At 44.0% G+C, this 13,002-nt stretch overlaps 1 protein-coding gene across 1 annotated transcript; it reads right to left on the reverse strand.

Annotated features, from left to right (window-relative positions):
- Positions 1–258: 258 nt before the first annotated feature.
- Positions 259–10,771, reverse strand: adorb1a (adenosine receptor B1a; the record flags this gene model as incomplete). The annotated part of the gene is made up of 5 exons (XM_079496672.1): positions 259–544; positions 1,142–1,483; positions 2,312–2,496; positions 9,738–9,872; positions 10,619–10,771. 5 exons carry the CDS (start codon positions 10,769–10,771, stop codon positions 259–261), a joined length of 1,101 nt encoding a protein of 366 aa, XP_079352798.1.
- Positions 10,772–13,002: the final 2,231 nt, after the last annotated feature.

The following is a 13,002-nucleotide window of genomic DNA, read 5'->3' on the forward strand; positions in this document are numbered from 1 at the left end:
CCATGAGGAATTAGACCTGAATATATATAGCCTATTCGCCTCGCTACGTCCCGTTTGTACCGCGCCAGGTCGCGCCCATGACGATTATAAAAACATTTAGTTTCTGCCTTCCAAGCATTAGTTTTGCACAAAAACCACTCCTTGGGATAAAAACGGCCATAGCTGTCATCACAAAAGTGGCTATAGTCGTTTTAGCCCAATGAGTGTTTTTTTTTGTTGCAAAACTGGCGTGCTGCTGTACTTTGTCCAGCCCTCTAGTTATAACCTTAAGGTCCACACACACATCCCTCTGAGAGTTTGTCTGAATGACCTCATCCTGTACGCGTACAGGAGTGGGTTGAGGGCTGAATTGGCATGGGACAGTAAAATAGCCGTCAGGGTGAGTGGCATGGGCACGGGGCAGTGCGGGCAGAGGAACAAGACGCAGTTGATGATATGTATTGGCATCCAGCACAACATGAAGAGAAACAGGACCAGGAACAGAGACGTGGCCTTGCGGAACTCCTGGCGGGTACGCATGGCGCGTTTGTCCTCAATAGCTGGCCTCGGGCAGGTATCGATCACAAAGACAGTGGTAGAACCAGAGCTACTAGAACCAGCGGACCCCAATGTCAATCCTGGTTTTGACCCCAAAGCGGCGTTCCTCGCCCTTTCAATTAACAGCCTAACGTTAGCCCGAGCCCTATTCGAACTCTCTAAAGCAAGTCCAGTTCCATGAGAACGACCATCTTCGGTCTCTATTCTGGTCCCTGACCCTACCTCAGGTCTTACCCTAGCTCTGTTTAAAACTCTTTCTCTGACCTCTAACCCAGTAGAATCTCCACCCATCCCCTCTACAGTAGGCCTACCCATCCCATCTGCATCTCCACCCATCCCCTCTACAGTAGGCCTATCCATCCCATCTGCATCTCCACCCGTCCCCTCTACAGTAGGCCTACACATCCCATCTCCAAATCTAGCTTCAGTTTTGGTCCTGGTCATGTGTCTTATTCCAGTCCCATCTTCCACATCTACTCTAGGTCGTGCTCCTCCTTCCACACCTGCTCCAGCTTCTGCTCCAGTCCGTACATTATTAGACCTTGCTTTGCCTCCAAAAGCATCAACGTCACCCCTAACCTTATAAGTGGTCCCAGACTCAAACCTGTATTCAGGTCCAGATCTCTCCCCTGTTTCTGCACCACTTTCATTCACTGTCCCCGCTGCATGAATTGCAACTTCTATGCTCCCCCGAGTGAGTTCTACGACGTCCCTGGATTCCTCAGTCCTGTTCCCTGTCCCCGCTTTTCCGACAGCTCCGGCATCCCTCCGCCCAAATTCCACCGCAGGTGCTCTGGCAACACTGATACGCCTCAGCTGGCGTCGGATCGTGAGGAAGATGTGGCCGTACATGATGAACATGACGACAAGGGGAACGAGAAGGCAACCGAAGTAGTTGAAGTAAACCATGTATTCCATGTCCACCACACACGTGAAGATGCAGTAACTGTGACGACAGGATATATACAGTAGAGTTATTCATGTTAATGGAATAATTTGGCAAACATATGTGAACACTTTTATTGTGCCCTTAGACATGCTAATGTTGCTAATGTATAGAAGAATATAGGGTTTAAGTGGTTAAGGCAGTGGCTCTAGTCTAAATACGTTAGTTGTCCAGTGTGATCCAACATTTATGCATTATACCTCAAAGTTATGAATTTACCGTTGTATTACTGTAAAGTTGTGTTTTGACTGACACCCTGTAGGATAATAATCAAAACCTTAAGCCTAAACCTTAACCTTAGTGTTTGCATCCTCTTTACATACTGGGGGAGAAACACAGGCTTGTAGACTATTCACTCATACTCTATGTCATGGCCACAATCATTTTAATTTGACTGTTTAACTTGTCTTCTTGTACTGTACTGTGTCTGTCGTAATGTTACTCACTAAGTTGTAATACATCATTGCAACGGTGTAATGTGTTTAACACGTGGATAACAGTGTTGATTTCGTCGACTAATGCTACGACAAAAAAAATATTCGTCGACTGCCTTTTATCACTAACGAAAATGAGTAATTTAACACTTGGTTGCATGCTGAAAATAGCAAATGTATAAAATCAGCCATTACGATGGCATCAAGGCCTGACTAAATCAACTGTAGATTTACTAAAAACTTAGGATATTTAGTCGACTAAAACCAGACATTCCAGGTGACTAAAATGTGACTAAACTACTATTCAAGAGACTATATGACTAAAACTAAAATCTGAATTTGTTGTCAAAATCAACACTGTGGTGAATAATGTGCACAGATAATGAATCCTCACTCTGCGTCTGGGGTTTGTTTGTGCCAGTCCATGAGGGGCACAGAGCCGCAGATGATAGCCAGGCTCCAGGTGAAGAGCAGGGCCAGCCGGGCGTTCCTGGGGCTCATGATGCGCTGGTACTGGAACGGCAGCAGGATGGCCACGTATCGCTCTGCTGCTACCGCTAACAGGCTCAGCATGGAGCTCTGGGAGAAAGGACAAAAAAAGGAAAAAGTGTAATCAAAATAAATAAACATGTATTGTTTGTTTCTGCCTTTATTGATAGATACAAGTGAAGAATGAGAGGAAAGAGGGAGAGAGAGACGGGGGAGACATGCAGAAAAGGTTGTCATGAACGGGACTTGAACACGCGATCAGGCCAGAGCCTATTATGTGGCATGCGCCTGGACCACATAATAGTTTTATTGTAAATTGTACAGCTCTTCTATAGTTCCAGGGGGGGTGGTGGATCAGGGGTAGAGTGGCCGGATGGGAAGCGCAAGGTTGCCAGTTCGAAACCCAGGCTCCCCGACCCAGTTAGTGTCGAAGTGTCCAGGGAGCAATTAAGTGTCCAGAGCAAGACACTGAACGCATAATTGCTCCCGATGAGCAGGTTGGTGCCATGCATGGTTTCCTATGCCATCATCAGTGTATGAATGTGTGTGTGAATGGGTGAATGTAATGCACAATCTATGTAAAGTGCCATGGATAAATAAACTTAAAGTCGCGGAGAGGCGATGGGATGGGCCATGTTGTCAGACGTGCTCCGCCGCAAACAAAAGGAATTCGCTGGATCCAAATGATGCATTTTAAGGGTTTTATTAAAGCAATGTAAATAACTCATAACGGTGCTCAAACGAAAGCAAAAATAATCACAGCTTCAACCTAAATAAAGTAAATAAAATAAAGCAAATTAAAGCGGTGTAAAGCGGTCAACAAAAGTACGGCGTCCCACACACCCCCTCTGTGCTCAGCAGGTGAACAGGTGATGTTAAAGATAACCAGGTCCGCCCCTATGCCCGTCAATAAATCATCCACTTAGACACCAGTGACAGCCCATTCATTTCATTGACCATGACCAACATATAAATAATAACCAACATAACCACATTTTCATGGCTCATACAATATAAATGCACCATTTACCATTTATTCCAGCACGCTGACATCGGATGTCTGTCCCTCCCTTTCGCAGGATGTCTCATGGCCAACGTTCCATGTGTCCTTGATCAATACACTCATGAACAAAAACTTTACTATTTATGATAAAAGACTAAATTGTCAAATCTAAACAAACTCAAACACCCTGGCCTCTGATACATTGTTGCGGGCATGGTAATAATAATGACTTGGAGTTGTGTCAATTTAGTGACGCAACAAAATGGAAGCAAGATTGCAATAATGCCAAACAAAATCACATCCATGTTGCCGTTTTTGTGAGTAAAATAAATACCTGGTTCAAAACTTCACTTCCTCCCAGTGTTGATTTCGTGAACTAAAACTATGACGAAAAATGTTCGTCGACTACCGTTTTCACTGACGACAACTAAATAAAAACTAAGGTATGGTGACTAAAACTAAGACTAAATATACCAACAATTTTGTCAACAAATAACAACTAGACTAAAATGTCTGACAGAGACTATAGTGGACAATTGAGATCAAGTAGAACTAAAAGACAAGTCATTGTATGCTTGGTTGCATGCTGTAAATAGCAGACCTACAAGCTCACAACGCGTCGCAGACTCGCAGTGCGACATGTTGTGAGCTTGTATAGATCAGCTATTTCAGCATGCAACCAAGTGTAAAATCAGGCATTACGACGCCATCAAGGCCTGCAAAAATGCATTTTTGTTGACAAAAACTGTATAGATTTAGTCGACTAAAATCATATGATATTTAGTCGACTAAAGCTAGACTAACACTAAAACATTTCAGATGACTAAAATATGACTAAAAGTAAATTAAGTTTATCGATGTCTAGGGAAACACATGACTGCAGATTAAAAAATGAAAAGTGTCATACATGCTCCAAGATTGGGCACATCGCTCGTGCATGCAGAAGAGGCAATGTCACTTCTCAAACCCAGTATGTGTAAAATGAGGAAGATGCAACTACGATGGATGATGATGCAGGTGATGATCTTTTTGGATTGTATGCTATATACTCTACATGTAGCAATGAGAAAGGTTACACAGTTGATGTTGTACTGGGTGACAAGAGAAAAACCATGCTACTGGATACAGGGTCAGCAGTGTCAGTGGTATCGGAGGAATTCTACCAGTCAAACCTAACCCGTTTCCCACTAAAACCAGCCTCCAGATTGAAGCTGAAATCATACTCAGGCCAGATAATCGGTACCAGGTCGACTCGCCCCTTTTCCAACTCGCCCTCGCCACAGAATTTCGAAAAGTGAAGACTGCTCGCCACAGAATTTCGAAAAGTGATGACGGCTCGCCCCGAGCCGTGGATAGCCCGCCCCCATAGTGTGGACAGCTCGCCCCACAGTGTGGATATCTCGCCCCAACGCACGGATATCTCGTCCCGTGTTTATTTCATGTTTATTTTACCTTATTTCTCATATTAGAACATTGTTTGTCAAAGGAGAACATTTAGAACCAGTTAGAACCCGTTTGTTGTTGGTCAAATGAAAATTATGCATGGATAATGAATGGCTTACTCCCCTCCATTGTTCTGGAAATTCCATTCCAAGTACAGTACTTGAAATTCCAAGGTGTTCCATTCCTCCATTACTGAAATTAGTTGTTGTTGTACTACCATTATGTTAAACTTGGGCCACAGCCATATGCACTCATGTTTACATAATGTTATCCAGTAACATTCGTTTTTGCATGTCATGGTATGGAGTTGCTTATTTCATTGTTTAAAAAAACGTTAGAGTTAAAGATTTAGCTGGGGACCTGGAGCCTGTGAAATCTTTCACAGACTTACAGTGCCACCAACAGGTGGATTTTTGAAAATGACTCAAATCATGAAGGCAGCGTGCAATTTACGTGGAATCTTTCACATACTTTCATACCAGTCTACTACTACTAGCCATATGCACTCATGTTTATGTTGCATGTCATGGTAGGCCTACCTGCAATTTTGTTGTTGTACTATTCTGCTATGTCTGCCTAAAAGTACAGTACTTAAAATGTAATTCTGGAATATACATAATAATAATAATAACAACATAATAATATAGGCCTACCTGCAATTTTGCATTTATTTCAGCAGGTGGCACTAAAGTTCTTGTTGCTTCCCACTTACATAAAATTGTATTACATTTATTTCAGCAGGTGGCACTAAAGTCCTTGTTGCTTCCCACTTACATAAAATTGCCTGCCTGTTATTGTATGCTGTGTGTGTGTCAAGTTCTTGTTGCTTCTTACTTACATAAAATTGCCTGCCAGACACCTTTGATGATGGGCCATTCTGTAGAACAGGTAGCCTACAGAATGCAAATGCTCCAACCTCAATACAGGTCCATATAGTCCTATAGATTACAGGAATTTAAAACCTTAGACTACATGATGGCCTGCCAGACACCTTTGATGATGGGCCATCCCATTAATTAAGTCAATGAATCAATGATGGCCTGGAATGTAGCCTACATAATGCAAATGCTCCAAAAAGTACAGGAAAAATCTCAAAGTACATGTACAAATATAGTACAGGTAAAAATCTCTCTCTCTCTCTCTCTCTCTCTCTCTCTCTCTCTGTTTAAAAGTAGGCTACTATTGTGAATCAGTGGACCATGACAGCTTAAACACAACTCTTCTTTACTTTCAAAACTCAGAGTCAATAATAAGGCAAAGCAACATCATCACACATCATGTTGTATGTCAAGACTGAAGTAGTCGATCCCAGATAATCCCCCCAATCATCACAAACAACACAGGAATATGCAAGAGCGCAGCACAATCAAACAGCTGTCAGTGAGACATAACAGCTACATGTAAAAATCTCTCTCTCTCTTTGTTGGGGCGACTTCTCCGGACTTTTGGGGGCGAATTCTCCGGACTTTTGGGGGCGAATTCTCCGCGCGTTGGGGCGACCGCTCTTCCCGTTGGGGCGACCGTTCTTCCCGTTGAGGCGACCGATCTTCGCCGCTTTGGGCGAGTTGGAAAAGGGGCGAGCCGTCTCGTATTCAGATAATCCCTGTTTGTGGGTGATACCAGTACAGTATGAGAAACAGCAAGTCACAGTACCTCTAGTCATTGTTAAGGGGAAGAGACCAGCTCTGATTGGCCGAAACTGGTTAAAGAAACTACAGCTGAACTGGAAGCAGATTTTCACAGTACACAGTGTGCTAACAGCAGCAGAATGGAATCCCAGAGTCCAAGAGGTGGTACAGCGACACCAGGCAGTGTTCTCTGAGGGTCAAGGATGCATTAAAGGTTTCAAAGCTAGGATTCGCACAAAACCTGACACCACACCAATATTCTGTAAAGCACGTCCAGTTCCTTATGCGCTAAAGGAAGCAGTAGAGTGATCTCGAAGATTGAGACAAGTGAGTGGGCGTCGCCCATAGTCACTGTGCCCAAGGCTGATAAAACAATCAGAATATGTGGAGACTACAAGGTCAGTGTCAATCAGTGTGTAGAAGTGGAGACATACCCACTACCCAATACTGACGATTTGTTTGCTACTTTAGCCGGGGGAACCTCATTCAGCAAACTAGATCTATCACATGCCTACCAGCAGCTGCAGTTGGATGAAGGGTCAGAAAAATATTTGACCGTTAACACTCACAAGGGACTGTACAAATACCACCGCCTTAGCTATGGTGTTTCCAGTGCACCTGCAATGTTTCAGTCAGTCATGGACCAGATGCTGCAAGGGCTGGATCGTGTGACATGCTTTTTGGATGATATCCTCATCACTGCATCCTCGAAGGAGGAACATTTAAAGAGGCTGGATGAGGTGCTCACACGTCTGGAAAAACATGGGGTCAGAGTGAAACTGTCCAAGTGCCATTTTTTTTCAGAGCAGTGTGGTGTATCTGGGACATCGTATTGACAAAGAGGGTCTTCACCCCACGGATGACAAAGTGGCAGCCATAACGAAGGCACCGGCACCAACAAATGTCACAGAATTGAAGTCGTTCTTGGGGCTTCTCAATTACTATTCCCGTTTCTTGGAAAACCCATCTGCCGCTCTAAAGCCTCTGCATAACCTGCTAAAAAAAGATGTGAAGTGGGTTTGGACTGCTGAATGTGCTAAAGCGTTTAATGATGCTAAACAACTGTTGAAGCAGAATACAGTGTTGGTGCACTACGACACTCGCATGCCGCTGAAACTTGCATGTGATGCATCGCCTTATGGAGTTGGTGCTGTGATCTCCCATGTGATGGAAAAGGGAGAGGAACGACCTGTGGCTTTTGCATCAAGGACTCTGACCGATGCTGAAAAGAAGTATGCCCAGATTGAAAAGGAGGCGCTTGCCATCATTTTAAAGAAATTCCACAAATATTTGTATGGGAGAAAGTTCACTCTCCTGACAGACCACAAGCCATTGTTGGCAATCCTGGGGCCGAAAACAGCCGTTCCAACATTGGCAGCTTTGAGGATGCAACGTTGGGCTTTCATTATCATGGCGTACAATTACGTCATTGAATACAAGAAATCAGCTGATCATGCAAATGCTGATGCTTTGTCACGCCTTCCCCAAGCCTCGGGTGACAACACAGCAGAGGAGGAAAGTATCTTCTATTTCTCTCATGTGGAGGAATTACCAATCAGTGCAAACGACATTGAGATTGCTACAATGAAGGATCCTGTTCTCAGCAAGGTGTGGAGCTACACAATGAATGCCTGGCCTAATCATGTACAGGATGAAGCACTGAGACCGTATTTCATGCACAGGCAGGAGTTGTCAGCAGAGCAAGGCTGCATTCTCTGGGGCCAAAGAGTCATCATACCCCCAGTTTATCGACAGAGAGTACTGGAAGACCTTCACCATGAGCACCCAGGTATCTGTCGTATGAAGGCTCTTGCCCGCAGTTATCTCTGGTGGCCAGGCTGTGATGCTGATATCCAAGAACTTGTGCAAGGGTGCTCAGTATGCCAAGCAGTACAGAAAATGCCAGCGGTGGCGCCGCTGCACCATTGGAGATGGCCAGAAAGAGTGTGGCAGAGGATTCACATTGATTTTGATGAGAAAGACAAGCAGCATTTTCTAATTGTCATAGATAGCCACTCCAAGTGGTTGGAAGTTTTCCCAATGTCTCCTGGGGAAAAACACCATTGTGGTTCTGAGGGGCCTGTTTGCTGCTTATGGCCTACCAGAAGAGTTGGTTTCGGACAATGGCCCGCAACTAGTGTCTAAGGAGTTTACTCAATTCCTGCAGAGTAATGGAATCAAACATACTGCCGTGCCTGCATACCACCCTGCATCAAACGGACCGGCAGAACGGTCTGTACAGATCCTGAAGCGAGCTCTGACAAAAAATGTGCTGGAGGCAGATGGTCAGGCTTTGTTGTCGCTCAGTCACAGGTTAGCGAACTTCCTGCTTATGTACCGCAGTACACCCCACACTGTGACTGGTCGGACCCCAGCTGAGTTGTTCCTGAAACGCCAGGTCCGAACCCGGTTCAGTTTACTGAAGCCTGAGCTTGCCAGACGGGTTGAAAAACAACAAGCCGCACAGAAGTACCATCATGACCGTGGAGACTCTCCTGTTCGTGTTTTCAGGGAAGGAGAGGACTTCCGCATTCGGAATTTCAGGGATGGAGTCGAGAAGTGGATTCGGGCAACAGTTCTCAAGAGACTGGGACCTGTCACTTACTTGATACAAGAGGGACAGAGACAGTACATGTGGATCACATGTTGCCATGGATAGAAGCTGTTGGCAGACCCTTGCTTACGTTGATTCCACCTGCTGCAGTGGGTGTGCCCCCGATAACTGTACCAATTGTTCCCCCCAGTTCACCAGTGAGCGAAACAGTACCCCCTGTTCATACAGAACCACCTGAACAGGCTGTTGGGGTGCCAGTGCCAGTGTTAACCTCAGAAACCGATAGTTCACCTGTTAAACTTAAATTTTTGTTGTTACTAACTGTAATTTATGACAGCATACTTATTGTTTCTTTTGAATTGAAAACATGAGGCATTGTTTTTGTGTAATTGTAAATAGTTGCTGCTTAGATTCTAAAAGGGGAGGAGTGTAATAGAGTGTCTTCTATGTGAAAGAGCATGCCACTGATTGAGAACATTATTTCCACCTGTGCTGATTAGCAAGATCCCCTGCAGCCTGTTTGTAGCCTCTGAGTGTGCTGTGTGTGTTCAGATCTGCATTGAGAGTCACCAAGTAAAGACCTGTGCTTGAATGCTCTCCAAGTGTGGTTATTTAGAGTCCCAGAATATTACAAGTTTCATTCCAAAGACTGACTAAAACTAAAATCAAAATGTGCTGTCAAAATCAACAGTGCTTCCTCTACCTGTGTCAACACCATCAGAACGCTGAGCAGTAGAAGACACAAGGGCATGTCGTGACGGGGAAAGCCAAGGTCAGTCATCACGGCACAGGGGATAGCCAGCAGGCCCACCAGGATATCTGCGACAGACAGCGATACCTTGGACAGCACATACACGCGCAGTCACGCATATGTACGCACGCATGCACACACAAAAAGAAAAATACCAATAGCAACAAAAAAAAACATTATAACCATTATAGCCCTAACATGCAATATAATATGTACACAGCTCTGAACATTGTAATAAAAAGAAATCCGGTAAAAAATACATTTTGTTTTGAAAAAGGTACTAGGCTGAAATGGCACCGTATAGTAGGAAGGACCCATATGCCGATATCTCATCCGGCTGACTAGTTGTGAGGTTATATCAAATCACACCCGTGTGAAGTGAGGGGCGCTCTTATCATCATGCATCATCATACATCATCTAATTCCGGCCAATCACAATTACGACAATGTTTGTGTTTACACAAACACTCAAAACTGGCCATTCATTATCAATGGCATTGAATGTGATATAATTAGAGCAGACCGCACTAAATTCGTCTCCACTTCCCTTCCATGCTATATGCAAGGAAATTGGTAGCCGAAATCACCATTCAGCATTCACGTCTGGTGGCAAAGCAACTTCACATCTCATGCTTTGTGTGGAGTTCAACCACACATTGGTGAATCTTACAGGACCTCAACCAACAGAAAGACAAAGTGTGGTAACTTGACCATATTGGCTCTCAATCACTGTTTAGTTTTGTTAGTGAGCCAATTAAGGACAGGTGGAGGAGACCAACAACCTGTACAGTAGGAAGAATAGATCATTTGACCAATCGTGTTTCGGTTCTTACCAGGAAATAATTGGTGACTGTGCGAAGCTTGTGGTTCTGGCTCACGGCCAGACAAACAAGGAAGTTCCCTACAATAGCCAGCAGGGCTATGATGACCTCAGCTGCAATATATGGCCCTTTGAAGTTTGGTTCGGATTTGTAACCTCTCGGCATGGTCGACGAACAGCTGGGAGTAGCATTCATAATGAGTTGGAGGCAGGTTTCCTACAGTCATGAAGGACCTGGAAACGTCATGGAGTCATGTAAATCAGTGGTTCCCAAAGTGGGGTCCGGGGAACCCCGCTAAATGATAGTTAGGAACCAAATGGACCCTTACGGGTCTGTAACTCTGATAGTGTACGAATGGAACCAAACGGACCTGTTAGGGTCCGTTTGGTTCCATTTGTACACTATCAGAGTTAAATTAACATTGATACAATATAAATTGGGGGTCCCAGAGATAGAAATGCCATTAAATGGGGGTCTGTAGACTAAGGGCCGATTCATACTCCTATTTTACCGCTGTAGTGCCGAGATGATTTCGGCTCGTCAGAAATTTTCAGTAGCACCGAAGAGCCGACTTTAGGACAGTACCCGCCCCCCCGAACCTCAAATGACGTCACATTGTTGCTCTAAAATAGGAGTATGAATCGCGCCTAATACATGTCAAACTGGGGGGTCCTTGAAATTAAATGGGTTGAGAATCACTGCTAGAGCTGTAAAAATCTTCTCTTTGGGGGGTCCCTGGAATATCTTTTCCAACGGGGCTAATTAGTGTAAATTTGGGGGTCCTTGACATGAAAAGGTTTGGGAACCACTGGTGTAGATTAATTGGCTATTTTCAAAATATATTTTATACAATGTGAACTTGTGAAATTGGACATTCTGCACAATGTGTATACTTTTACTATTGGTACTTAAATTATAGTTTTGATGCCGATACATAATTTGTACCTTTACTCAAGTATGTTTTGACCACGGGACCACTGGAAGAAACTGCAGTCGCTCAATGTTAATAGTATTTGTCGTAGATAACAGTAGCACAATCTGAAATTTGTACCCTAAATGCCGCTGAGCAACTTCCATCGGAATTAATAGCAGGGGGCGAGGCAGTCCGCCCTCTATCCTTTATAACTCTATGGAGTAGGGAGGCTGTGTGGAGGTGTGACTTGTAGTACAGGAAGGAAGTGAGACTAAATATATCTAAAATATCTAAAAACCTCAGGAAAGTGTTCCTTTTGTCCGAAACATCATTAAAATAAGATCTGGTTGCAAAAGGGGTGAAGTGGCCCTTTAAGTAAAACATGTGAGTAGGCCTTATACTTCCCTCACTGGTTGCCTTTAGCTCTTTTACTCATTAGAAATGTTTGACAATTATTGATGATCAAACATGCATTTCCCCATATGTAGTGATTCCCAAACTTCTTCATGCCAAGGACCCCCAAATTGACACTAATTAGCCCGTGGACCCCCATTTGAAAAGATATGCCAGAGACCCCCATAAGAGAAGATTTGTACAGCTCTAGCAGTGATTCTCAACCCGTTTCATTTCAAGGACCCCCCCAGTTTGACATGCATATTAGTTTACGGACCGCCATTTAATAGCAATTCTATCTGTGGGACCCCAATTTATATTGTAAAATCAATGTTAATTTAACTCTGAGAGTGTACAAATGGTTCCATTTGTACACTCTCAGAGTTGCAGACCCATAAGGGTCCATTTGGTTTCTAACTATCATTTAGGTGGGGACCCCCTGGAACTCCCTCAAGGACCCCTGGTAATGTACTGAACTGAGAGCGCAAGTGGATTCAATTACATTCGACAATCATGCCAATAAAGCACATTGAACCCACTTGAACTGATAGAGATATGGATGAGATGAATTGGGCCAGTGGTCATAATGAAGCCGCTGACGTAGCCTTTGTGTACGCCAACTGATCAGTGAAATTGTCCCCGGTGATAAGGCAGAAAAACAACATCACACACACACACACACACACACACACACACACACACACACACACACACACACACACACTCGTGGACAAAAACAGAAGTGTGCAAGGGTGTTGCAGAACACTGTTTACCCGCACTGATAGGGATGCAAACGTGTGACTGGTTGCTGCGCACAAAATTAATAAACTATGCTACACACGATGTGAAGCAAAAATACACAAATGACTCACAACATCGCTGGTATGAGCATATACTGTAGGCCTACATTTGATATCCAACTAAATCAGATGCATTGGTATTTCTGAAAAGATCCTCAACTATCATCAGAGACCAAAACTGAATTATTCATAAGCATATCAAATCACCTGTAACTTTGATCCTACTGGATACTCACCTGACCTCGGCTTTTATTGTCCAGACTTCAAGTAAACGGAGTGGTGCATCTTCT

This window comes from Electrona antarctica, assembly GCF_951216825.1.
Source record: "Electrona antarctica genome assembly, chromosome: 1".
Taxonomy (NCBI): domain Eukaryota; kingdom Metazoa; phylum Chordata; class Actinopteri; order Myctophiformes; family Myctophidae; genus Electrona; species Electrona antarctica.